The 24,404-nt window shown below is 60.2% G+C and overlaps 14 protein-coding genes across 14 annotated transcripts; 5 read left to right on the top strand and 9 right to left on the bottom strand.

The window, feature by feature from the left end:
• Positions 1 to 71: 71 nt before the first annotated feature.
• Positions 72 to 344, top strand: OSTLU_9615 (predicted protein; the record flags this gene model as incomplete). The annotated part of the gene is made up of 1 exon (XM_001418643.1): positions 72 to 344. A coding segment is annotated over one exon (273 nt), but the record flags the coding sequence as incomplete, so codon positions are not given.
• A 986-nt stretch (positions 345 to 1,330) lies between these two features.
• OSTLU_32611 (predicted protein) lies at positions 1,331 to 2,221 on the bottom strand (the record flags this gene model as incomplete). The annotated part of the gene is made up of 1 exon (XM_001418871.1): positions 1,331 to 2,221. The coding sequence occupies one exon, from the start codon at positions 2,219 to 2,221 to the stop codon at positions 1,331 to 1,333; it is 891 nt and encodes a 296-aa protein (XP_001418908.1).
• A 210-nt stretch (positions 2,222 to 2,431) lies between these two features.
• Positions 2,432 to 2,974, bottom strand: OSTLU_32612 (predicted protein; the record flags this gene model as incomplete). Its single annotated transcript, XM_001418872.1, has 1 exon — positions 2,432 to 2,974. The coding sequence occupies one exon, from the start codon at positions 2,972 to 2,974 to the stop codon at positions 2,432 to 2,434; it is 543 nt and encodes a 180-aa protein (XP_001418909.1).
• A 566-nt stretch (positions 2,975 to 3,540) lies between these two features.
• Positions 3,541 to 4,941, bottom strand: OSTLU_16119 (predicted protein; the record flags this gene model as incomplete). The annotated part of the gene is made up of 1 exon (XM_001418873.1): positions 3,541 to 4,941. One exon carries the CDS (start codon positions 4,939 to 4,941, stop codon positions 3,541 to 3,543), a length of 1,401 nt encoding a protein of 466 aa, XP_001418910.1.
• A 161-nt stretch (positions 4,942 to 5,102) lies between these two features.
• OSTLU_87761 (predicted protein) lies at positions 5,103 to 10,574 on the bottom strand (the record flags this gene model as incomplete). The annotated part of the gene is made up of 1 exon (XM_001418874.1): positions 5,103 to 10,574. One exon carries the CDS (start codon positions 10,572 to 10,574, stop codon positions 5,103 to 5,105), a length of 5,472 nt encoding a protein of 1,823 aa, XP_001418911.1.
• Positions 10,575 to 11,290: 716 nt separating this feature from the next.
• OSTLU_32615 (predicted protein) lies at positions 11,291 to 12,026 on the top strand (the record flags this gene model as incomplete). The annotated part of the gene is made up of 2 exons (XM_001418644.1): positions 11,291 to 11,422; positions 11,541 to 12,026. The coding sequence occupies 2 exons, from the start codon at positions 11,291 to 11,293 to the stop codon at positions 12,024 to 12,026; spliced, it is 618 nt and encodes a 205-aa protein (XP_001418681.1).
• A 240-nt stretch (positions 12,027 to 12,266) lies between these two features.
• OSTLU_35755 (predicted protein) lies at positions 12,267 to 12,865 on the bottom strand (the record flags this gene model as incomplete). Its single annotated transcript, XM_001418875.1, has 4 exons — positions 12,267 to 12,324; positions 12,462 to 12,517; positions 12,631 to 12,691; positions 12,813 to 12,865. 4 exons carry the CDS (start codon positions 12,863 to 12,865, stop codon positions 12,267 to 12,269), a joined length of 228 nt encoding a protein of 75 aa, XP_001418912.1.
• A 326-nt stretch (positions 12,866 to 13,191) lies between these two features.
• Positions 13,192 to 14,586, top strand: OSTLU_16121 (predicted protein; the record flags this gene model as incomplete). The annotated part of the gene is made up of 1 exon (XM_001418645.1): positions 13,192 to 14,586. One exon carries the CDS (start codon positions 13,192 to 13,194, stop codon positions 14,584 to 14,586), a length of 1,395 nt encoding a protein of 464 aa, XP_001418682.1.
• A 142-nt stretch (positions 14,587 to 14,728) lies between these two features.
• Positions 14,729 to 17,462, bottom strand: OSTLU_32618 (predicted protein; the record flags this gene model as incomplete). Its single annotated transcript, XM_001418876.1, has 1 exon — positions 14,729 to 17,462. The coding sequence occupies one exon, from the start codon at positions 17,460 to 17,462 to the stop codon at positions 14,742 to 14,744; it is 2,721 nt and encodes a 906-aa protein (XP_001418913.1). The 3' UTR covers positions 14,729 to 14,741.
• A 353-nt stretch (positions 17,463 to 17,815) lies between these two features.
• OSTLU_32619 (predicted protein) lies at positions 17,816 to 18,787 on the bottom strand (the record flags this gene model as incomplete). The annotated part of the gene is made up of 1 exon (XM_001418877.1): positions 17,816 to 18,787. One exon carries the CDS (start codon positions 18,785 to 18,787, stop codon positions 17,816 to 17,818), a length of 972 nt encoding a protein of 323 aa, XP_001418914.1.
• A 360-nt stretch (positions 18,788 to 19,147) lies between these two features.
• OSTLU_32620 (predicted protein) lies at positions 19,148 to 19,843 on the bottom strand (the record flags this gene model as incomplete). Its single annotated transcript, XM_001418878.1, has 1 exon — positions 19,148 to 19,843. The coding sequence occupies one exon, from the start codon at positions 19,841 to 19,843 to the stop codon at positions 19,148 to 19,150; it is 696 nt and encodes a 231-aa protein (XP_001418915.1).
• A 713-nt stretch (positions 19,844 to 20,556) lies between these two features.
• OSTLU_32621 (predicted protein) lies at positions 20,557 to 21,057 on the top strand (the record flags this gene model as incomplete). Its single annotated transcript, XM_001418646.1, has 1 exon — positions 20,557 to 21,057. The coding sequence occupies one exon, from the start codon at positions 20,557 to 20,559 to the stop codon at positions 21,055 to 21,057; it is 501 nt and encodes a 166-aa protein (XP_001418683.1).
• Positions 21,058 to 21,188: 131 nt separating this feature from the next.
• On the bottom strand, positions 21,189 to 23,176 carry OSTLU_32622 (predicted protein; the record flags this gene model as incomplete). Its single annotated transcript, XM_001418879.1, has 2 exons — positions 21,189 to 22,927; positions 23,093 to 23,176. 2 exons carry the CDS (start codon positions 23,174 to 23,176, stop codon positions 21,200 to 21,202), a joined length of 1,812 nt encoding a protein of 603 aa, XP_001418916.1. The 3' UTR covers positions 21,189 to 21,199.
• Positions 23,177 to 23,270: 94 nt separating this feature from the next.
• Positions 23,271 to 23,749, top strand: OSTLU_35735 (predicted protein; the record flags this gene model as incomplete). The annotated part of the gene is made up of 2 exons (XM_001418647.1): positions 23,271 to 23,413; positions 23,545 to 23,749. The coding sequence occupies 2 exons, from the start codon at positions 23,271 to 23,273 to the stop codon at positions 23,747 to 23,749; spliced, it is 348 nt and encodes a 115-aa protein (XP_001418684.1).
• Between the last annotated feature and the right edge of the window lie 655 nt (positions 23,750 to 24,404).

Raw genomic sequence — 24,404 nt, forward strand, 5'->3', positions numbered from 1 at the left:
CGTTTGCGGGAACGGAGATCGCTGAAACGGCAGCGATTTGGGATTCCACGTGGCCGCACGTCGAGCCTGCGAACGCGTTGAGCTTGCCCACGTGGGTGATTCACGTGTCGAGCTTGGTCGAGTGGTTGATCGCGATGGGATTGGCGTGGGAATACGCAGAGGTGACCAAGAGACCGGCGTGGAAGGGCTTGACACTCGGGATGATCCCGTGTCACGCCTCCGGCATCGCGGCGTGTACGTTTCACTTGTTCTACAACGCCCCGGCGCTAAACAGCGTCGTGGCGATGCAAGCGCTCTTGACCGTCGTCGGCAACACCACGTGCGCGCTCGCGTCGTATCGCATCGCCAAGGAGGGCGAACGAATGTTGGCGTCGCCGCCGACGACGACGGAGCCGGAGACGGACGTCAACGACGAAGTGGAAATCATCGAGATCTCCATCGGTAACGAGTCTTTGAAGGGTTGGGAAGATTTAAGCGCCGCGTGGGCCGCGGATTCCGACGCCGTGCTCTTGCTCAAGCTCGCCTTAGTCTCCGCCGTCGCCTCCGCAGGCGTCAAGTACGGCTCGCTCCTCGTCGATTTCCCGTTCGAACCAAACCTTTGGGTGGCGTATTCCATCATATTTGTCCCGACGCTGTTGAATTGCGCCAAGTGGAAGCAATTGAGCGACGAAGGCGCCGCCTTGTAACAACAACGAATTGCTGTAGAGCGCGCCGCTCTCACCGGCGCGCCGTGACAATGACGGACCGACCGTCCACGAGCGGCGCGAACGACGAAGACGAAGACGACACCGCGCGCGCGCTTCGCCGAGCCCTGGGCGCGACGAAACACGCGCCAGAACTGCGCGAGTTTTTGCTTTCGCTCGGCATTCGCGACCCTCCGTCCGACTCAAAAACTTTCGCCCCGAGCTGCGAGTACGTCAATTTCAGGCCGCACGGGTTATCGCTGTGCTTCGAGGGCGGGAAGCTGGACTGCGTGCACTGCTACGCGGGGTGCGATGGGTTCGGGACGTACGCGGGCGGTTTGCCGACGGGCGTGGCGCTGACGAGCGCGGCGGCGGACGTCGTGCGGAAACTCGGCGAGCCGACGAGCAAGGGAGGGCAAGGCAGGATGATTTGGTTGTCGTACGATCATCTAGGGGTGAAATTCGACGTCGCGGCGAGTGGGTGGGACGAGCCGGACGCGCGGCTGACGTCGGTGGCGATTTGGGACGCGAGCGGTTACGGCGAAGACGACGTAGCCGCGAAAAAGTAGATGTAATGCGTAGTTTAGTACCGTAGATAGCACAGAGTTCGACTAGTTTGCTATTTTGACGACGAAACGAGTCGTCGATCATTTCTTGCGCCGCTTGCGACCACCCTCCGCGCGCGTGCGCTGTGGCTTGTTGCCATCCTTGCTCGCCTCCGCCTTGGCGCGTTCACTTCGCTCGACGAGTTTTTGAGCGTGATTCTTGATGTAAATCGGATCTTTAGTCACTGGAAGTTCTTTCTTTGGAATGTGCACGGGCGTGCGAGCTTTCTTTGAAGACGACGAACTCGACGAACTCGAACTCGAACTCGACGAACTCGAACTCGAACTCGAACTCGAACTCGAATCACTATCGTTTCCATCGTCAGATTCATTCAAGAAGAAGTCGTCCTGCTCGGCATCTATCGCAGCATCGCCTTGCGCCGCCATGTCCGCGCCGCCCTCGTTCTCGTCTCCGAGCGCCGCCGACGCCGCCAAGTTCGCCTTGACCAATTTCCGGAGCCTCGCGCGTTCCTTCGTCGCGTGTTCTGTATCTCCCTCCTTCACCAACACGCTCACATACTTCTCCCCTCTTGGAAAGTTCATCACGTACTCTAAATCTTCCTTCACTTGCGCCAATTCGTCTAATTCATCCGCGCCCAACGCCCCGTCGTCGTCTCGCTTCTTCTCGAGTTGCTCCTTTCGCCGCGTCAACTTTACCCGCTCGAAAAACTTCACCTTGTGATACTTGGTCGACAGTTTCTTCTCCCGTTCGATTCGAGCGTTCTCTTTCCCAGCATCTCGCAGCTTTTCCAGCTCGCGCGCTTTTTCCTCGCGCAGTTTCGGCGGTATTCCTTCGCGCTTGAGGAGGCGCTCGATGCTTCGAATTTGATTCTTCACGCTCGGACGCTTGGCGGCGGCGTGTTTACCGCCCGTGCGCTTGACCCATTTGCGCTTGACGCCACCCTCGGGCGCTCTTTCGTTTTGCGGGCGCATCGGCGACGGAACGGGGACCGAGCGCGCGAGACAGTGTCGGCGTGGCGTGTCGAAAAAAGTGGCGGCTGCGTTTGCTCGGGCGCAAAGAAGTGCATTTTAATTTTCGTTTACATTCGCGCCTTTCGGACGAGATAAGCTATACAATGAGCAGAGTTAACAAGTAACAAGTAATGATCGCGCGCGCGCGCGCCGTCAAACGTGAAGCTCGCTCTACCCGAAGAGCGCGCGCCCGGTGAGCATTTGAGTCGACCGCGAAGAGCCTCTGCTCATGCGCGGCGAGGCGTTCATCTCCAAGTGCAACTTCATCGCCATCTGTTCGTCCGTCAACTCTTTCGGTTCCGCGTTAGAATCGTCGTCGTCATCTTCGTCAGATTTCAACGCCTGTGTCGTCGAGCGATCGCGTTTCGTCGACAGCTTCTTCTTCTTCTTCTCCGTCGTCGCCGTCGCCGTGTTGAGCGACGAAGAGCTCATATTCCGCGGTCCCTTCTTACTCTTCGTCGACGCCGACGCGCCACCGTTTTCTCTATCGCTACTGCCTCCGTCCACATCGTATCGCTCCTCGCTCACGATCTCCAACGCCTTGCCCAACAACCGCGGGTCCCGCAGCGCCGTTCGCACGTACGCCTCCCCCGCGAGACGCGCCTTCTTACTCCCCAAATCCGTCGGCGAGTGCGCCACGTCTCGCAGCACGCACGCCAAGCGTTTTCGCGGCGGCAGCGTGTGCACTTCCGCCGAAGCGTACAAGAAATCCATCGCGATTCGGACGATTCGTCGGCGCAATTTCCGACGTCACCCGCGATTCAGCGCGCCGCCGTCGCGAACGAGTCGCGGCGTCGTCTCGGCGATTCTCGCGGCGTCGAGGGACGCAAAACGTGCGCGCCGCGTTCGAATCTCCCTCGGCGAGCGATCTCGCGTCGCGTCGAGCGTTTCGCGCGGCGACGGGGAATGCGGCGTCGGCGGCCCGATCGCCCGCCGGCGCCGCCAGCGCACGGCGGCGACCTGTAACAACGCGCTCGACGACGAACGCGAACGGACAGCTTCGAGTTTATGCGTTTATTACATAGTCTTCGGAACTAGTAGCGTATGGGAAACCGTAAAAAGTTTCCGAAATCGCTTCATCTAGCCACGCGCCAATGGTTTAGTGGTAGAATTCCTGTTTCCCAAACATGTGGCCCGGGTTCGATTCCCGGTTGGCGCACTGCAACTTTTTTAGAGCTACGCGGTGCACTTTTCGTTCGCGTGCGATTCTGGGCTACGCTACGGCGCTTCTTTTGCGTTCGCGTGCGATTCTGGGTCACGCCACGGCGCTAGAGCTACGTCTATTTTCTATCTTCTATTTTAGCGGGCCCGCCGCGCGCCCGCTCGCCGCGATATCGCACTTCCAACTCTTGCACGTCTTTGCACGACCCCAACGCGGTCTTCATGCCGCGCAACACGCGCTTTCTGATTTCCTCATCCACCGGTCGCTCGCGCTCGGCGCGCGACGTTCGCAGGTAGAAGACGCCCGTGTCGAAACTCGACACGCGATGGCGCTCGTGACTCGGACGAGCGTGCTGGGCGCCGTCGCAAAAGCCGTGAGACTGCGCATCGATGATGTCTGGACCGTGCTGCAGATGTCGACTTTCCAAGAGCGCACTCCAGTAATGGCATTCCTTCCACAGCGGTACGATGACTACGAAACTGAGCGCCTCGTTCGCGTTCGCGGCGCGATCGAGCAAATCGTTCGCCTTTTCGACCGCGCGCGACATCGTTTCCGGGACGAAAGGCGGGTTCATCTCGAACGATCCGCGTTTTGGTGCAAAGTCGTCGCTAAAAAAGCTTCCGAGCGATCCGAAGAACGCGTCGACGTCTGGCGCGCGGTCCTCGTCAAAACCAAATTGCGAACAAAATTGCCCGTACCGAGCGTTGAGCGGCGACGCGAAACACTCGCACGACACGCCCAACTTTTCGTTCAAAACATCGAACGCATCCTCGGCGAGCGCGCTTTGGTATCCAGCCCCGCCCAGCGATTCGTATCGCATCAACAATGCGAACACGGCGCACGCGAACTTTTGGTACTCGTCTGAATCGACGTCCTCCGTCAACGGTTCACAGCCTCGCACTGTTCTGCAATATAAAGCGCGCAGTTTACCGAGATGTGCTTTCGCACACTTCACGTACGGTTTCTCTGTTCCCAATTGCATCGTCAAGAAAGCACCTTTGTCGCGAACGACGACGGCGTCGCGCGCCTCTCCGCCGTCGTCGCGCGCCTCGGCCCATCGAGCCGCGCTCTCCTTGGCGACCGCGAGCGCCTCCGCCGCCCCTTCCGCACCGTCTCGCTCGCTCGCCCCGTGTCTAATCAAATCTTTCGCCAAACCGAGCCCCTGCGCCGGCAACACCGGCGCCGCGAGCGCGCCCGAGACGGCGCACCTCGCCAACCAACGCTCAAACAGCAGCAGCGGCGTCCCTCCCTCGTCGGTCCGCCCCGTCCTCGCCCGCGCGATGCGCTGCAGCGCGCTCCTCGCGCGCTTCACGCCGCGAAACAGCGCGAGCTCGCGCGCAGCCGCCCGACGCGCGTCGCCGACGTCGGCGCGCTCGCGCACGCCGCGCACGCGCACGCCCGTGGGGGTGTCCGAGCTCCTCCGGTCGTCCACGTCCAAGGCGCGCACGCGCGGGTCCCATATGCGCCGCTTGACGGCGTCGGTGGGCGCGCGATCCGCTCGACGCGCGCGCTTGGGCATCGCGCCGGCGTCGGACGCGGTCGGGTGTGCGGGAGACGCGCTTTTGAAAGATTACTCATGTCCAGCCGCGAGGAGTGGGTGGTTGGCAGATATTTTTCTCGAGCGGACGCGTTCGATGTTGCTTGATTATATTACGAACCGGCTGTTGCTGTTCTACGCGCTCAAAGGCCGCCGGCGATGATTCTTGGTAGGATTGCGGTGGCGACACCGAGGGCGTAGTACGCCCAGACCGGAATGTCGCGCACGTCGACGACGGTGTCGCCCTTGGCGCGACCGTCCATCATGGCTTGCATCTTTTCGCCGTCGTCTGCGGCGGCGAGTTGCTTTTCGACCTTGCTGGAGATTTCGTCGATGGTAGACTCGTCGATCTCCATGGACGTGGCGTATCGGCGCTTGATGCGGTCCAAATCATCCGCAATCTTGCGCGATTCCTCGAGAACCTTGCGTTCTTCGCCGTAAAGCGCCAAGAAATCGGCGAGCTTTTTCTCCGTGGCGCCCAACTTTTCGCGAACGATGATGAGTTGCTTTTCGTTAGTCTCGATTTGTGACTTGTACGTGGCCACGTCCTTGGTTTCGCTGCGAAGTCTCTGGATTTCCGCTTCGGCCACGTCCGCTCTCTTCTCGGCGCTAGAGACGTCAACAAGCGCTTGACGCGAGAGCTCGTCGATTTCGGATTCGTGCTTTTGCTGCATGGAGGCATACTTGGATTCGAAATCCGCCGTCAAGCGCGCGATCTCCGAAGCTCGTTGATTCTGTGCGTTTGCGAGCGCTTTGGTAAGGTCCGCCTGCAATTGAGCGAGCTCATCCTTGAGCTTTTGCATTTCAGCAGCCTTGGAAGCGTCGACGCTGGAGAGCTTATTTGCCAGCACAGACTTCTCCTCCGCGATGGCGGCGAGCGACTTCTCGAGCTCGGCGACGCGCGCTTGAGCAGCGTCCCTGGCGGTGGCGAGCGTTGCCAGCTCCTTGGGATCGACGGCGTTCTTCGTGAGAGTCGCGACTTCCTTCTCCAGTTCGCTCGCGCGAGCCAAGGCGGCGTCTCGAGCGCTGGCGAGCGTTGCCAGCTCCTTGGGATCGACGGCGTTCTTCGTGAGAGTCGCGACTTCCTTCTCCAGTTCGCTCGCGCGAGCCAAGGCGGCGTCTCGAGCGCTGGCGAGCGCTGCCAGCTCCTTGGGATCGACGGCGTTCTTCGTGAGAGTCGCGACTTCCTTCTCCAGTTCGCTCGCGCGAGCCAAGGCCGCGTCTCGCGCGTTCGTGAGAGAGGCCACTTCCTGCTCGAGCTTTTCGAGAGCTGCCTTGGCCGAAGCCGCGTCGTTGGAAGCGGACTTCGCGTCAGCGCTCGCCTTCGTCAGCGCAGCGTTAGTGTCTGCGATCGCCTTCTCGAGCTTGGCCTTTTCAGCTTCGAGCGCGGTCACCTTACCGGCGCTCGTCGTGTCGACCTTGGCCAATGCTTGCGAGAGCTCGGACTTGTGTTGCGCAACAATACTGCTCAACTCGTCGGCGTGAGCCTTCTTCAAATCTGCAGTCGCTTGTTTGACGAGCTTTTCGTATTCGGCGACCTCAGCTTCGAAGGCGGCACGAGCCTTGGCGGACTCATCCAAGAACATTTGCTCCAACTTCTTTCGTTGATCCTCGGCTTGGGCGATGACTTGACTTCGCGCTCGCTCGAGCGCCGTCTTCGAAGACGCTTCGAGTTCCGCACGCTGCGCTTCAGCATCCGTCAACGACTTGGCGAGTTTATCCTTTTCGCTTTGAAGTTGCGCTTCGAGGGCGCTAATTTGCGCTTTGAGGTCCGACGCGTCGCTGGCATCCTTCAACGCCGCCACATGATCCTTGTTCAATTTATCAATCTCCGCGGCGTGATCCTGTTGCAACTTGTTCAAAGTGGATTCATACGACGCCTTGGAGCTCGTCAACGAATTAGTGAGCTCGTCGACTTGTTGTTGCAACCCGGGGATGAGAGCCGCTTTGGTGAGAGCATCGGCGAGTTCTTTTTCAGCTTGTGCGGCGTTCTGCTTCTCGGCATCCGCGAGTTTCGCCTTGAGTGCGTCAATTTCTGCTTGCGCTTTCGTCAACTTGGCTCCGTACTCCGCTTCCACTTGTTCCTTCGCCTTTTGTAATGCGCTCTTTTGCTCAGTCTCGAGCTTGGAAATCTTCGAAAGCAAAACCGCATCGGCACTCTCTGCGGCTTCCTTTGCCGCGGTGAGATCTCTAGCGTTTTGAGCCTTGAGCGCGGCGACGTCCGCCTCGTATTGAGCCTTGGCGTCTGCGAGTGCTTTGCTAGCTGCCGCAACATCCGCATCGGTACGTTTGCGAAGCTCTTCGATTTGAGCGGCTAATTTGGCGTCAAGTTCAGCCTTTTGCTCCGCGAGTCGCGCTGAAATTTGGGCGTCAACATCGGCGAGCGATTGAACAGCTGAAGCCTTCGCCTTTTCGGCATCAGCCTTGGCCAAGGACAAATTCTGATCATGTTCTGCTTCAAGAGCGGCGATGCGAGCGCTGAGTGCGTCGCGCTCCGACGAGACAGCGGCCACGCCTTCCTTCGCTTGCGCATCGAACGCGCTTCTGAGCTCGTGCATCTCATCAGCGAAGTGCTTCTCCAACTCGGCAACCTTGTTTGCCGCCGCACTCTTCGCCTCACTGAGCTGCGATTCCAATTCCTTGATTTCCTCTTCAGCCTCCTTGAGTTTGGCGTTGAGCGTCGCGATTTCGGCTTCAAATTGTGCCTTGGCATCGGTGCCCGCCGCGGCCGCCTTCAGTTCAAGAGCCTTAATTTCAGCCTCAAGCTTTTGAACCGTCGACTTGTACTCGCTCTCCGTCGAGCTAAACTTGGCTGTCAGGGCGTCGAGCTCCTTCTTGGCCGCACTCCCATCTTCAGCCTGGATAGCCGCGGCTTGGATCGCCTCGGCAGTGCGCGACTTTTCCGCCGCTAGTTGGCGCGCAGCGTCTTCACGCGCCGCAGCAAGTTGGTCTTCAAGGGATTTGGTCGTCTTAGCGAGGTCTGTCTCGAGTTGCGCCATCTTCGCCTTGATGGCTTCAGCTTGCGCAGCTTCGGCAGACTTCAGCTTGGACTGCGATTCAGCGATTGCCTTCGCGTGATCAGCGTTGATTCTTTCGATCTGCACCTTATGCGCGCGTTCGAGTTCATCCATCTTCGTCAACCACGTCTTCTCGACCTCAGCCTCTCGAGAAGCGAGAGCAGATTCAAGCGAAATCTGCGATTGCTTCTTCAATGCGTCGATTTCGGCATCGTACGCTTGCGCCTTTTCCTTGGCAGCTTTCTCGGCGATCTCTAACGCATTGATTCTAGACTCGTACGACGAGACGAGCTTTTGCGTCTTTGAAGTTTCGGAATCAAAGAGCGCTTTCAAGGCGCGGCGTTCCGCCGCCATCGAGCGTGTAGCGTTCGCCAACTGCTTCTCAAGTTCGGCTTCGGCCGCGACACGAGTAGCCTTGGCCGTGAACTCGAGTTGCGCCGCGAGTTCTTGCTTGGCGTCTTCCTTCAGCTGACGTACTTTGCTCTTGGTATCCTTTTCCATCTTTTCAACTTTGACGGCGTGCGCCGCGCCGAGGCGCTCCATCTTGCCTGACCAGAACAAGTTCAGCCTTTCTTCGGCACTTTCAATCTCCTTCTTCAAGTTGTCGCCCGTGAACATCTTCATTTTTTCGGATTCGGACTTGAGAAGATCGAACACCGCTCGTCGCTCATTCTTGGACATCTTGAGTTGCTTTTGAAGCTCCGCGATGGCGGCATCCTTTTCAGCCAACAGCTCCGCCGTCATTTCGAGCTCTTCTTCCTTCATCTCGGCGACGAGCTGCATCTTTTCAATCTCGTTGAGGTGAATTTGTTCAGCCACGGCATCGATAATTTCTTGCTTGGCGGCTACGAGATCTTGCGCAGCTCCTTCTTTGACTAGTTCGAGGCTCCTCGCGTGCGCGGTTTGCGCGGCGGCAGCGGCGCTCTCGTACGTCGCCTTGAGGACAGCCATCTCGGCGCGAATGGCTTCGACATCCTTGGCGCTCGCCGCCTTGGTTTGCTCGAGGCTGTCAGCGTGCGCCTTTTGGGCTGCATCAGCGGCACTTCGGTACGTCGCCTCTAAGGTCGCCTTTTCGGCCGCAAAGGCGCTCGCGCCGCGCTTCTCGGCTTCGGATTCGACTTGCTGCATCTTGGCCTGGTGCTCGCGCATGAGTTGCGCGATGGCTTCGGTATGCCTGGCGTCGAGATCGGCGAGCTTCTTCTTGGCGTCTTCATTTATTTTCATCTCCGCCTCAGTGATCGCCGCGCGCATCTCAACCTTCCAAGCCGCTTCCTTATCGTTCATGAGAAGCTCGAGCGCTTGACGCTCCGCGAGAGCCTCGGCAATGGCGCGCTGCAACTCGCGTTCGGCTTCGAACTGCACTTCAGCCACGGCGGCGACGAGTTCGGCGGCGGATGTTTCTGCATTCGCAGCCGCCTCTTCGAGCTTGGAAATAAGCGATAACTTCTCGGCTTCAATGGCCGTGACCTTGGCGTGCCAGTCCGCGGCTTGCGCCTCCTTGACGGAGATGGCTTTTTGAAGCTTGGAAACTTCAGAGTACATCATCGCTCTTTGGGCCTGGTACAACGCCTTGGCGGCGCGCACTTTGGACAATAGATCCTTACGCTCGTCCGCAAATTTGCCTTCCATGCCCGCGACCTCAGTCTCGAGCTTCGAGATCGTTTCCTTGAGCAAAGCCGTGTCGCGCTCGTGCGCCTCGCGCATGCGTCGCTTTTCGGCTTCAAACTGCGCCTTGGCTTGTTCGAGAGCCTTGGCCTTGTCGGCGGCGTGTGAGTTATTTTGATCGCGCAACTTTGTGATGTCCATCTGCAAACGGGCGATTTCACGCTTGTGGCGCTCCTCCACGCGCGACATTTCCATCGCAAACTGAGATTGCTTCTGCTCGAGCTCAGCCATCTCGGCTTCAAACTCGCGCATCATCACCTCGCGAAGCGCCTCGAGGCGTTCGAAAGACTTGGCCCCCCGAGCCATCGCCTGCGCGTGAACTTGCGCGTCGTACGATCCTTCAAACATGGACGAATCGGCGAGCGTGCGAACCAACCACGCGGCCGCGCACGTCGCCGCGCACGCCGCGCCCGCGCTGAGCACGCACGTCGCGCTCACCTTGTACGCTTGGACGACGACGATGGACAACAGAGACCCGAACGCATACGTCACGCACATCGCCAACGCCCCCGGCGCGCTCGCCATCCCGCCAAATTTACTCCACACGTACGCCGACACCAGCGTCGCGAGCGTCGCCGCGGACGCACGAATCGCGCTCGCCCCCGGCGTCGCCGCCCACGTCAATCCGCCCGCCGTCACAAACGCGTAATCCGCCGCGCACACCGCCCCTACCACCGCTCCCGCCGTGAGCAGCGCCCGCATCGCGGGCGGCGTCGAATTCGGTCCATCATTCGACGATCCCGACGGGACTCCCATCGTCGTCGTCGTCGTCGTCGTCGTCGTTTCGTTCGCCTCGTACGTCATCCGCAGCGACCCGTCGCTCGACGCGCGCGTCTCCGCGCGTCGCCCTCGCGTCGCGCCTCCCCTCGCCCATCCGCCCTCGCCCGGCCTCGCGCGCGCCGCGCCCGCGCGCGCATCGCTCCCGAATCCCATCCCGCGCGCCGTCGCGCCTCCTCGCACCACGCGCGCGCGCGTCGTCCGTCCCGGCGTCGCCTCGATCGGTGACGTCGCGCGCGTCGTCCGTCGTCCCGCGCGTCCCGCGCCTCGCACCGCATCGCTCGCCGCGCGCGCGCCCGCGAGCGCGCGCATCGACGTCACACCGCGCGTCGGCATCGTTCACGCGTCGCGCACTCGCGCGCGTCGACGCCGACGGTCGCCGCGCGCGCGCGATCGCGATTGTCACCCATCGCGCCGCGCATCCAGCGTGGCCGCGGTCGGTCGCGGTCGGTCGATCGATCGCGCGCGATCGATCCGATCGATCGCGCGTCGATCGCGATCGCGATCGATCGATCGATCGCGCGATCGATCGCGCGCGATCCGATCGCGCGTCGCGCGCGAACCCGCGAGAGATTTTTTCGATCGGTTTTATCGCGGCGATCGTCGACGATCGATGGCGATCTCGACGCGCGAAACGCGCGGTCGCGCGCGCCGGCGACCGACCGTGCACGGTGGCGCGTGGCGCGTGGCGACGCGCCGAAAACCCGAAAATCCGGAGACGCGACGAGAGATCGCGGCGCGCGCGAGGGCGGCGACGCGAGACGACCGACCGAACGACCGACCGAGAGAACGAAAAACGCGGGATGGCGAGCCTGTTCGCGCGATGCACGCCGGGGACGTACGACGCGCTCGAAACGGCGGCGAAAGGGATGATGCACGCGCAGCTCGCGTGCGCGCTGCTCGGGACGTGCGGGTGGCAAGGGACGGGCTACCTCGCGGGAGTGGCGGCGATGTCGTGCTTCGGGTTGGTGGCCATCGAAACCGGCAAGAGTGGGCTGCTGAAGGTGCGCGAACGGCGAGGCGAACGGCGAAGCGGGTTTGAACTGAATTGACGCCGCGAGGCGACGCGACGCGACGCGAACGGGAGACTGACGGCGGCGGATTTCGACGCGCGACGCGCAGTACACGGCGGCGAGCTGCTGGTACACGCTCTGGCTCGACATCATATGGATGGCGTCGTACGCGACGGATAACATCAACAAAAACAACAACTGGAACTCTGGACATAGGCGAGGGAACGAGCTTTGCGTCGGGATGGTCGTGTTGATTTTCATGCTCAGGTTCCCGCAGTTTTTCGTGTGGCAAAAGCTGTGGCACTTAGGATTCAAGGCGAGTGGCGGTGCCGGGGCTCAACCCTCGAGATACGTCGACTTCGCCACGAACCCGGTGGCGCGAGGTCAAGAGATGGGTTCGCCGAGGCCTCAAGGCGACGCGTTCGCGCAACCGCCTCGAGCGACGACAGCGACGCCGTCGTCCGCCCTCGCGACGGCCCCGGTGTCGCCCTCGCCCGCGCCGCCCGCCCCCGTGGTGAGCGCGCCTTCACCGCCGGCCCCAATCTCCGCCCCGGCCGTCGTCTCGTTCACTCCGAGTGGACCTGGCAACGTGTAGGCGACGAGACGTGCCACGCTTACCCACGCGTGTGCGTGAGTATAATCATCCCGTTTGTGATAATCCAACGGAATAATACAATATATTTTCGAGCGAACGATTCTCTGATCCCGCGTCTGCGTTGCGCCATAAATTGGTTCGCTATAAATTGGTCTAATTACAATCACGTTTCGTCAAAACGTTCCGCGTCGCCGGCGCTCAACCGCCGCAGTTCAATTCTTCGTCTTCCGCGGTCGGATTCTACGCCGTGGTCTCTTTAGGTCTGCGATAAAGCATGATGTGCGGCTCCGGGCGATGGCTGCGCACGCGCGGTGTAAAACAAAGTCAGTCGGCGTCGCGCGTCGCGTCCGCGGCGCCGGCCTCGCGCGTCGAATCGAAACGACAGCCATCGCTCAAACGCATCCAAAATCACCCGCGCGCGCACTCGATACGTACATCGCGTAGTGTACCCAACCTCGGGATTGTTGCACGCCCAATCCGCGCCATTCGGTCTGCGCGCGCGTCTTCGTCAGTCCTCCTTCGTCTCGCGGGGGAAAGAATCCCTCCTTCGCGCGCGCGTCGTCGACCCGTCGCGTCCTCCCCCGTCTCCATCCCTCGCGCGCACCTCGGTCAACAACCGATTCTTCGGCAACAACTTCGCGATATCCGGCGGCAACACCACGTGTCTGCGGTCGCGCGCGCGCGCCGTCGTCTCGTCAGTCTCGCAACGTTCGTTTCGTCGCGTCTCGTTTCGATCGTTTCCCGCGTCGCCCGTCGTCGTCGTCGCCGTCGCGCGCGGCGCCGCACCTGTACTCGTACACGTCGTCGTAGTATTTTTCGCTGTACTGAATCTGCGGCATCGCGCGCGCGGCGTTCGATCGCGCGGGTCGGTGTGCGGGACGTCCGACAGCTCGCTTTGAATTTTCCTTTCCGCCGCTCCGCTTCCGGGTGTGCGACATGGTCGACGTCGGCGCGTCGTGGTGCCCGGTTTCGTCGCCGCGAACGAGGCACCACCGCGCGACCGGCGTCGCCGGCACTCGCCCGCGCGACGATGGCGACGGCGTCGACGACGCGGACGCGCGCGACGCGGCGCGCGCCCTGGACGACGACGCTCGCGTGCGTCGCGGTCGCGGTCGCGCGCGCGGCGCGCGCGCGAGCGGCGACGGGACGATCGCTGGCGATCGCGATGCGACGGCGGACGACGACCGCGACGGCGGGACGGCGACTGTCGCGGGCGGACGCGATCGAGATTCGGTCGTACGGCGCGCGCCTGGGGAATGGATACGGCTCCGGGCACGAGTTTTCGCTGACGGTGACGCTGCCGGGCGCGCAAAGTTTTGACCTCATCGTCGACACCGGGTCGCCGCTCACGTATTTTCCGTGCGTCGGGTGCGACGCGGAGTTGTGCGGGTATCACGAGCATCAATACTACGATTGGCGGTTGTCGAACGATTTTCGGCTGTTGAACGCGTCGATGAACGCCGCGGATGCCGCGTTTTGCGACGCGATGCCCGTCGCGCACAACGTCAGCGCCGACGGCGAGTGTTTATTCGGGCTGGGGTACCTGGACGGTGCGCGAGGAGGCGGGTCCATGATCGAAGATGTGGTCAGCGTCGGGGATGAATTGTCCCCGGCCAAGATGATTTTCGGGTGCGGTGGTGTCGTAGAAGCTGATGGGGGGTTTGATCGACAAGACGGCATGGCTGGTTTCAGTCGAGGTAACACCGCGTTTCACACGCAGTTGGCGAAAGCCGGAGTTATCAACGCGCACGTTTTTGGATTCTGTTCAGAGGGAAGCGGCACGGATACGGCGATGTTATCGCTCGGTCGGTATGATTTCGGTCGAGATCTTGCGCCTCTATCGTATACACGGATACTTGGGGCTGATGATCTCGCCGTTCGCACGATGTCGTGGAAACTCGGCGAAGCCATCATCGCGAGCTCGTCGAACGTCTACACCGTTCTTGATAGCGGCACCACGCTTGTTCTTCTACCCCCCGCTATGCGAGATGATTTTATCACAAAGTTAGTGGCACAAATGGCGGCTACCCATCCAGAACTTGAACTTTTTGACGACGAAGATTTGGGGCAAATGTGTTTCTCCTCTGCCACGCCGGTGCTGACGGCGAAGCTTCGCGACGAGTGGTTTCCAAAACTAGCCATCACGTACGACCCAGATATCACGTTGATCCTTCCATCAGAGAACTACTTGAACAGTCATTTATACATACCACACACTTACTGCTTGGGAATCGACGAATCAGATGACGGGACGATTTTACTCGGCCAACAAGCGCTGAGAAACACGTTCATTGAATACGACCTTGAGAATGATCGCGTCGGTGTGGTCGTCGCGCAGTGCGAAAATCTCCGGAAGAAGTTCGCGCCTGATACTCCTCATAATCCATGGAGGTTTGTCGCCACCATTTTCATCTTGTTATTCACGGCATGCGTTGTTAGCGCGGTGTCGTTCTGTTTGTACGCCAAGTTTGGGGGGCAAAAGCCGTTCAAGTACCGAGTGTTCCAAGTCTCCGATATACTCGATGAAGAGATAGAGATGGGTAACGTAGTGGACACGTAATATGTCACTTTAGTTAGCGCATACTTACCGCAGTAATAATGAACCGCCGCGTTCTCTCGAAAGCTATTCATCGCCTCTAGTCTCGAGAACTGATCACGACAGAACGCGAGCGTAGCTAGGATGAATAGAAATTTATTACACGCGGTGACGTTGGTTTACTTTGGCGATAAAGCGGCGGTGACTGTGGTGAGAGCTTCGTCTAAGGCGGCGTCGAGTTGCGTGGCGTCGCGACCGCCGGCTTGGGCAAATCCCGGTTTCCCACCGCCGCCGCCGCCGCACTTCTTCGCCGCGGCGCCAAGGACTTGACCGGCTTTAAGACCGCCATCCTTTTGAACTTTGTCGTCAAACAGGGCGACGAGACCGACATTTGCACCATTTGCACTGCCGAGCACGATGGCGGCGCCGTCACCGAGCTGCGCCGCGAGGTTTTCGGCGGCGACTTTGAGCGCGGCGGGATCGACGCCGTCGAGACGCGCCACGAGCACCTTCGCCTCGCCAACTTCGCGAGCTTGAGACACCAAAGCACCAGCCTTGGCGACGGCTAATTCCCCTCTCAGAGACTCTGCGAGCTTCTGCGTCGCGCGCAAGTCTTCTTGCAAACTCGACACGCGACCCGTGATTTCCTCCGGCGGCACGCGCAATGCGCTGGCGAGCTGCTTCACCACGGCGTCGCGTTGCTGCAAAAGCTCAACCACGCCCGCACCCGCGACAGCTTCGATGCGTCGGATGCCGCTCGCGATGCCAGCTTCGCTCAATATTTTGAAGCCTCCGATTTCAGCTGTGTTAGACACGTGCGTGCCACCGCAAAGTTCCATGGAGATGCCCGGCACGTCGACGACGCGCACGACGTCACCGTACTTTTCGCCAAACATCATCGTCGCTCCTTTGTCCTTTGCGGCGGCGATGGGCATCTCTTCCGCGGTCAAAGCCGCGCTTTGCGAAATCCATCCGTTAACTAAGTTTTCGACCTCCAAAAGTTGAGCCTCGGTCGGCGCCTTGGGAGAATTGAAATCAAATCGAAGGCGGTCGAAACCGCACAGCGAACCGGCTTGGGAGACGTCTTCTCCGAGAACCTTCTTGAGCGCGGATTGAAGCAAGTGCGTGGCGGTGTGATTGCTCTTCGCGCGTCGGCGAGAGTTTTCGTCCACGTTCGCGGTTACCTGGCTGCCCTTCTTGATCGAGCCCTTCGTCACGGTGGCCGTGTGTACGATGATGCGACCGCCGCCGGCCTTTTGCACATCCGACACCTCCAGCGTCGCGCCGTCGGCGGTGTGAAGCACGCCGTTATCACCCACTTGACCACCACTTTCGGCGTAGAACGGCGTGACATCTAAGACTATATCCACTTTGGCACCCTCCGGCGCTTCCTCCACGGATTCTCCCCCGCAAACGATGGCCAACACGTTGGAAACATCGCTCGACGTGCTTTCATACCCAATGAAGGTGCTCTTCGCCCCGAGCTCATCCGCGACTCGCGCCAACGCATTCCCAGCGGTGACGTCTACAGTTTGATGTGCGGCTTGACTCATCGAACGCTGCTCGGCCATCGCACTCTCAAAACCTTCCAAGTCCACCGTGATACCAGCTTCAGTGGCGACATCCGCGGTGATGTCAAGCGGGAAGCCATACGTATCGTACAGCGTAAAGGCATCCTTGCCGCTCAACCCCGTCTTTGTCTTCTTCGCCGTCTCGATGAGCTCAGCGAGCATCTCTTCGCCACGACCGAGTGTCTTCTGGAAGCTCAATTCCTCGCGCTCGAGCTCGGCGAGAATGCGCGCCGAGTTCTTAGCGACTTGCGGATCGCAACCTTCCGACATGGAAATCGCGACTTCGGCGATGGCCGGCGTGAACGCGCTCGCCCCTTCTTCGGGCTTGATCCCGAGCAAACGCCCGTTTCGCACAACTCGGCGAAGCAATCGTCTAACGATGTACCCACGCCCGATATTCGAGGCGAAAACGCCGTCGGAAATCATGTAACTCACCGCTCGCGTGTGGTCGCCGATGACTTTGAGCTGCTGCTTTTGCACGTCGTTGCACGCGTTGTAATCGATCCCAGCCATCGACGCCGCTTTATTAATGATGGGCATTATCAAATCTGTTTCGTAATTGTTCGGCACGCCTTGAAGAATCTGCGCCATGCGCTCGAGACCCATGCCGGTGTCGATATTCTTATTCTTCAACGGCGTCACGCCGCCGTCGGCGTCGCGATTGAGTTCCATGAAGACCAAGTTGTAAAACTCGATGAATCGTGAATCATCATCCAAATCCGCACCCTCGAGCCCACGTTCTGGGTAAAAATCGTAGTACAGCTCCGAGCACGGCCCACACGGGCCCGTGGGACCGGCGGCCCAAAAGTTATCCTTCTCGTCCATGCGCTTAATGCGAGACTCGGGAACGCCCACGACGTCGCGCCAAATCGCAAACGCCTCGTCATCCTCGCGAAACACGCTCACCCAAACCCGCTCGGGGTTCAACCCAAACTCCCCAGTCGCCAACTCCCACGCCCACTGGCACGCGTCCTTCTTAAAATAATCCCCGAAACTGAAATTCCCCAACATTTCAAAAAACGTATGATGCCTCGCCGTGACGCCGACGTTTTCAATGTCATTCGTCCGCACGCACTTTTGCGTCGTCGTCGCCCTCTCGTGCGCGCGCTCCCGCTGTCCCATGAACACCGGTTTGAATTGCAACATTCCCGCAATCGTGAGCAACACCGTGGGATCCTCCGGGACTAACGAACTCGACGGCAGCACCGCGTGTCCGCGCGTCTCGTAAAATTTCAGAAACCTCTGTCGAATCGCCGCGCCGGAGTTATCCTTCCCTCGCGCGTTCGGGTTCGCGTTCGTCAACCGTTCGCGCTCGGTCGCCGCGCTCATGACGCGCACGGCGATCCCGCGTCCGTTGGCGCGTTGCGAGCGCGCGCGATGGATCGACGGCGACGCGACGGCGCTCGACGTCGTCGCGAACGCGGGTCGACCGAGCGTCATGGCGACGAGGGATCGTCCGATGCGGCTCGGTGCGGCCGCGCCGAGGGACGCCGGGGGGGCGGAAGACGTCGCGCGAGTGCGGGTGACGCGCGTGATCGCCACCGCGGAGTCTCGGAGCAGGCCGAGACGCGTCATGGTGTGCGAACGCGCGCGATGACGTGTGCGCTTTATGCGAAGGTTTTGGGACGAGGGACGACGCTCGTCGCGATTGGTCGACGTGAAATCGATTGCAATACGGCTAGTTAATCTGAGAAGTGCGCGATGATGAGCTGTTTTAAAGTCTTCATTCTCTCCACGATCGCGGGACTCATCATCGCCGCCGCGTCGCCGCGTAAATTCTTCTTGCCGGCGCTCTGGTGGAAATTCTCCACGATGACGTCGATGAGCTTGAGCAGGGCGGCGGGCTCGCACCAGAGTAAATCGGTGTTCGAGCCGATTTCCTCGAGCTCGGGACCGGGAGTGAAGGCTTCTTCTAACGCATTTCTTTGATCCTGGGGATCCTCTAAGGATAGAATGTACTTTAAGATGCGGACTTCCTTCGGTTGCTGGCGAGACGTCGTGTCCTTCATCTTGAAGTACAGGTGCGCCATGACGTCTTTGACTTCCTCGCTCGTGTACGGGCTCTCCTTCACGCTCATGTGTGCCTTAGAAGCGGTGAGGATTAAGGCGGGCGAAATTTGATTCGCCATCGCCAACTCATCGATTTTCGCATCCATGGCATCTAAAGAATCACACTGTAAAATATCTTGCAGCGTCTGCGTCGCCTCTTCGATCACCGCTTGGTCCTTCGAAGCCTCATCGTAGGCCTCACACAAACTCAGCAACAGCGCCGCATCCTTCGCCATCGACTCTTTCGCGTTGTCATCTTCACCTTGCGCCACGGCTTCCAGCTTAAACGTCAAATACGTAAAGAATTCTGGCGAAAACTCCGCGCGTCTCGTCGCCACGAACCCTTCCCACATGTCCACCTCCTTCGCCCGCACTTCTTCTAACAGCGCGTGATACCCATCGACGCGCTCATCCAGCGCCATGAGTTTCCTTCGCAATTTACTCAATCGCATCTCATCGTCCGGATCCTCGCACTGCTGTGCGCGCGTTTTCACGCGTTCGAACAACCCGTCCCGAAGCTCGCGCCACTTGCCCGAAAACGCCAAGAGCCCAATCCAATCCTTCTCCTCTCTCTTATCGAACACGTCCGTGAGTTTGTCGTACATCGCGGGCGAGCGGTCGATGATTTGCTCGTTTTCGCCGTAGTATCGCTCGGGCTTGGCGCGAGGCGCGCGAGGCGTCGCGCGGCGACCGCGGTGAAGCGGCGGCGGCGGTCGGCGCGTCGTGGACGAAGACGTCGACTGCGGCGCGAGAGAGGCGCGCGCATCGCGCGTGAGCGAGGTGGACATCGCGCGCATGGAGCGCGCGCGCGTGTAGGGGCGTGCGCGGGCGCGGTGGGCGTCTGCGACGCGCGGTGATGTGACGTCCCGAGGCGCGCGGGCGCTCGAGCGCGCCGGTTCGACGAATGTCCGTCGAGCGCGTGGAAAAGTCATCGAAGATATCGCTATCAAATCACAAGAATCGAATCATAAATAATGCGCGCGATTACCCGAGCGCTGCTCGGCCGCGCGCCGCGCGGCGTACCTGGCGCCGACGGAATTTTTCCGATGATGCCACTGGAGCGCGAGAGGCAGCGCGCGCGTGAACAAAACGTAAATCAAACCCACGCCGCCTCCTGCGAGCATGGCGACGCGTCCCGCATCTATTTTCGAACCTTTGGAAGCTTTACGCGATTTCTTGCCGCGCTTCTTCGACGGTTTCGACGTTTTCGCCTTGTCGGCCGATCCGCTTCGCCGCGCCGCGCGTTCGCTCGACTTGGCCGCCGCACCATCGAAACACCATCGCTCGCCCGGGGCGACGTAATCCCATCCCGCGGCTTCACACATCTCTTTTCCCTTATCCCTCACGTCCCCGATCCACTCCGACAGTTTGGTGCAGATCGTATCGCTCGGTCGACACGGCACCAACCGCCGCGACCCGTCCTCCGCGAAGAACTCATCCGCGCACGCCCTGTACACCCCATCGCACGCCGCCGCGCACACCGGCACGCCTTCGCTCACCCCTACTCTCGCATCGCACACGCTGCACTCCAGCGCGCCCCACGCGTCTCGGCATCGCTCGCCGAACCCGTTCAGCTGCATGTGCACCGCGCGCACGCGCGCCGCGTCCGTCTGTTCCTTCCCGCAGCACGTCGACCCGCGATGGGCGTCGCAGAACGTCATCCCCGACCCCTTCGCGGGTTTTTGTCCGTGACGCGCGAACGGGGCGTGGCGCTCCTTGCTCGCGCACGTCGCGCCGTCCGCGGCGCTCGCGGTTTTCGCCGTCAGCATCACCAACGAAGCCATCGCGATCGCGACGCGCGCGCGCGGCGAGGCTCGACGCGCGCGCGAGGCGCGCATCGCGCGCGAGACGCGCGCGCGTCGACGCGCGCGCGCGCGAGACCGCGCGTCACGACGCGACGCGCGCGCGGCGTCGGTGAGTGCGGTCGGACCGACGCGCGGCACACGAGCGCGCGCGCGCGAACGACGGCGTCGCGCGCGGTCGCGAGCGCGCGAACGCGCGGACGCGAACGCGCGCGAACGCGCGGCGGGCGCGAAGGGCGCGCGCGCGGTCGCGCGCGCGACGGGGAGACGCGAAGGGGGACGACGTCACGAAGGCGAGGAAGATGCGCGCGGTCGACGCGCGCGCGGTGACGACGACGAAGGCGACGACGACGCGCGAGCGCGCGTCACGCGCGTCGCGCGCGTGGTCGACGCGAGGGAGGGCGACGAAACCGGCGCGGGACGAGAGAGGAGGGAGGCGAGGACGCGGCGGCGCGCTCGAGGCGGCGGCGGAACGCGCGGAGCGAAGCGAAAACGAAATCTTTAGCGTCGCTCGAGCGCCGGCGTGCGAACTGCTGTCGAATGAGAATGGGGCGTACACGGTGCGGGGGGAGATGACGCTGCGCGGCGTCGCGGCGTCGAGCGTGTATAATCTATTGACGGATTACGAGGCTTCGCCGCGGGCGTTTCGAGCGGTGCGGAGCGTGAGGGTGATCGAGTGCGAGGGTGATGCGTGCGTGGCGAGTAATATTTACATCGAGCAGGAGTGTGAATGGAAGTTTTTTGTTTTCGGAGGGGCGTTTCCGTGCGCGTTTGAGGTTGAGGAACGCGACGAAGAGATGAAGATGAAGTGTTCGCTCGCGCGGGGTCGGCGAGGCACGGGGTTTTTAAAACAGTTTGAGGGGTCGTGGTCGGTGGAGAATACGAGCGAAGGGGTGCTAATCGAACACACCCTGATGGTGAAGCCGAAACTGACCCCGCCGTACGCGAGTAAAATTTTTGTACAGCAAGTGGAGCAGATTCTCGAAGACGTGGTGAACGAAATCGAGACGTGGAACGGCGTCGTCTACGGCAAGCCTCCGCATCGCCAGGGCGTGGACGCCTCGATTATTTAATATTTAATATTCTTGAGTGTTTGTATCGTTAGTTTCGTCGTCATTGTTTGCTAGAACAATTTATATGTAATTTTTGAGTGCAGCTATACTCTGAGCATCTGGAGCTGGTGTCGTTTACAAGTACAGTGCGCGGGGACGGAATCTAAGCGGCGGACGTCAGCACTTCGCTCGCGAAGTACCGCACATCCGCATCGGGGTCGCTTTGAAGACCGACTAGAATAGGTCTGATTTCGCTCTGGAATTTTGCCACATCAATCGCCTTGATGAGCGGAGAGAGCGCCTTGGCGGCGTTGAAGCGCACGTTGGGCACGGTGTCCGTCGTAGCATGCTTGATGATTGGCAAGATTTCCCCAAGAATCACTTCTTCGCCGACCGCTGGGGCGAGAAGCGACACCGCTCGTAACACAGTCAAGCGATAGAGGTAGTGGTGTGACGACATGAGTTCCTTGATGCGTGGAAAAATGTATTCGAGCGCCCAGTCGGCTCCGAAAATCTCCGTCAAGCGGAACAAGTTATTCGCCGCAGCTTCGCGAATGGAATAAACTGAGTCTTGCAACCATTGCAGACAGAGCGAGTTTAGTAAATCATCACCGCTGTCTGATCCTTCGTCCTTTTGGAACAAGAAGGTCGTGCCGATCTGTTGCGCTAACACCGGAATGTATTCGATGATAGCTAATCGAACTCGCCAGTGCTTGTCTTCTGCTAATTCTTTGATCGCCGGAAGAAGCTCAGTAGAAAGCATCTCCACCCCGATTACCGTGTTCACTTGCTCGAGTTTGCTGATGATGTTCAGTCGCACATCCGGAAACTCATCCTTGAGCAAAATGAAAAACACCGGGAGCAGCTTTTCCACCGTCGTGTCTTTACCCATGGTTGGGGCCAAACCCAATACAGCCTCCGCAAGCGCGGCTCGCACGTGCTGAGACGAATCATTCGCCAGTTCGTGTACTTTCGGTAAGATCTTTTCCGCGGAGTACACCGCACCCGCGAGTGAGCAAAACTCTGAAATCTTACCGGCGGCGGAAATTCTAACTTCTCCCTCTGAGTCGCCGAGCAAGGCTACGTACGCGTCAAATAATCCCTTTGCCGCAACCTCTGCGCCTACTACGTCGCACATCTCATATATTTGCTGCGCCACCGCGTATCGAACGCGCCAACTCTTGTCGGCGGCGAGCTTGAGCACTATAGGGACGATCTTGTTCGCACAATCCGTCGCAGAGAGCAACTTGCCTAAAACCACGCAGTCCTCGACGACGAGCAACCGAACCGAATCTTGATCATCACTCGTGAGCGCCGCGAACATCGTCAGCAACTCGTTCACGATGAAATCTCCCGAGCTCACTATGGCAATTTTTCCCAAGTTCTGCGCCGCCGCGCGTCGAACCATGGGCGTCTCGTCGGCGCACAAATCTCTAAACATCCCGGTCAACGTGTTACGCAACTCCAACTGCGACTCCTCCGAGCGTTCAAACGCGGTCGCGAACAACCCACACGCGCTCACTCGCGCCGTAAACCAATCACCTTGCGCTAATCTTTCGATCAAAGGCACAAAATATTTCCCAATCCCTCCCGGCGTCATCGCTCGACCCACCGCGCACGCCGTCTCCACCGCCTTGGCCCGCACCACCGTCTCCTCTACCGTTATCAGCGTCTCCAACGGCGCCAGGATCACGTGCACGTGTTCCTCCCCGCCGACCGCATCGATCAACGTCGCCAATTCTCCCGCGATCGCCAGCAGGCACTCATCATCCTCGTCGTCCCGCTCCGCCAAAAACGGCACGAGTTCGCTCCGCGCCCGCTCCGCCCCCAGCGCCTTGGCGATCGTCCCCAGCTTCGCGATCGACTTCAATCGCAGCTCCACGTCCTCGCTCTGCGTCGAGCGCGACGAAACGCGTCCTCACCATCGTCAGTCCTCGCGCGCTTGCCCCGCGCCGCATCGCCGCGTCACCGCGCCGCACTTTAAATCAAATCATCGCCTCGTCCCGATCGCGCGCGCGCCCTCGCGTTATCGCCGCCCGCGCTCGCGTTCGCGCACCTTGAGGTCATCGATCAGCGCCCCGACGGAGATGGCGTCGTCCTCTTCCGCGTGCGCGGTCGTGGACGGCGCGTCGTGCGACATCGTGCGAGCGTCGCGCGTCGTCGTGTGCGTCGCGCGACCGCCGATCGGTCGATCGGCACTTCACCGCGCGCGCTCGCGGTCGTCGCGCCGCGCGATGAATCAACCGAGCCGCGCCGATCGGTTCGTCCTGCCCGAGGGCGAGCGCAAGCTGTCGTACGAGCGCGACACCAAGGTGGAGAACGCGGGGACGTTCGTGCTGCAGCGCGAGGACCACACGATTGGAAATTTGTTGCGAATGTGCGTGCGAGCGCGCGCGCGAAGCGAAAGACGCGGCGGGATGACGCGCGAATCGCGCGCGAAATGACGCGCGGGATGATGCGAGCGCGAACGACTGACGATGACGACGACGGACGGCGCGAGAACTGTAGGGAGCTGCACAAGAACCCCGACGTGGTGTTCGCCGGGTACAAGAACCCTCACCCGACGGATCATAGAATCGTGCTCAAGGTGCACACGAACGCGAATACGACGCCGGTGCAGGCGCTGAGGGATGCGGTGACTAATTTGCGAGCGGAGGTGGGCGATTTGTCGCAACAGTTTGCGGATGAGATTAACGCGCTTCGACGCGAATAAGATTTGGTCGCGACGTCGCGAAAGCGTTTTGTAAATAGATTTTAGAGTCAAAGAAAGAGTCGGATTACAACATTATTACTCCACCATCGTATTGGTGGATGTGTGCGTGCGTGCGTGCGTGCGTGCGTGCGTGCGTCAATTCGTAAATAGTTGAAAAGTACATAGAAAACAGGAGCGACCAGCGTCTTGTCGTCGCCAAATATACATGTAAATCACGCCGCGTTCCGGTGAATCCGCGGCGACCTTATTATTCGTTATCATACTTGTTTTGATCGTCATACTTTGTTCGACGACGTTTTCTTCCGAAAACATCAATCAATCAATCAATCAATTCATAATCCTCACTAGTAAATTGAGGGATGGGAGCTCGAGGAAGATACCGGCGGAGGACGGCCTTTCCAATTCTCAGAGAGTCGCTTGCCCGAGGTCAACATCGATCCAGACGACGTCCTGGACAGAGGTGTATCACCCGATCCGTCGTGTGACATTCTCGAGCTTACGTTGAACTGTGATCTCTTTGAAAGCGATGGTTGACGCATCATGCTTTGCGGTAAAACCACAGGCGACCCACGTTCGCCGATGAACGACGCCACCGTGCCGTCGAACACTCGATTCACAGCTTCGTCCGTGACGCAGAAAGACTTGATTCGCTCCA

The sequence above is a fragment of the Ostreococcus lucimarinus genome, chromosome 7 (assembly GCF_000092065.1).
Source record: "Ostreococcus lucimarinus CCE9901 chromosome 7, complete sequence".
Classification (NCBI taxonomy): Eukaryota; Viridiplantae; Chlorophyta; class Mamiellophyceae; order Mamiellales; family Bathycoccaceae; genus Ostreococcus; species Ostreococcus sp. 'lucimarinus'.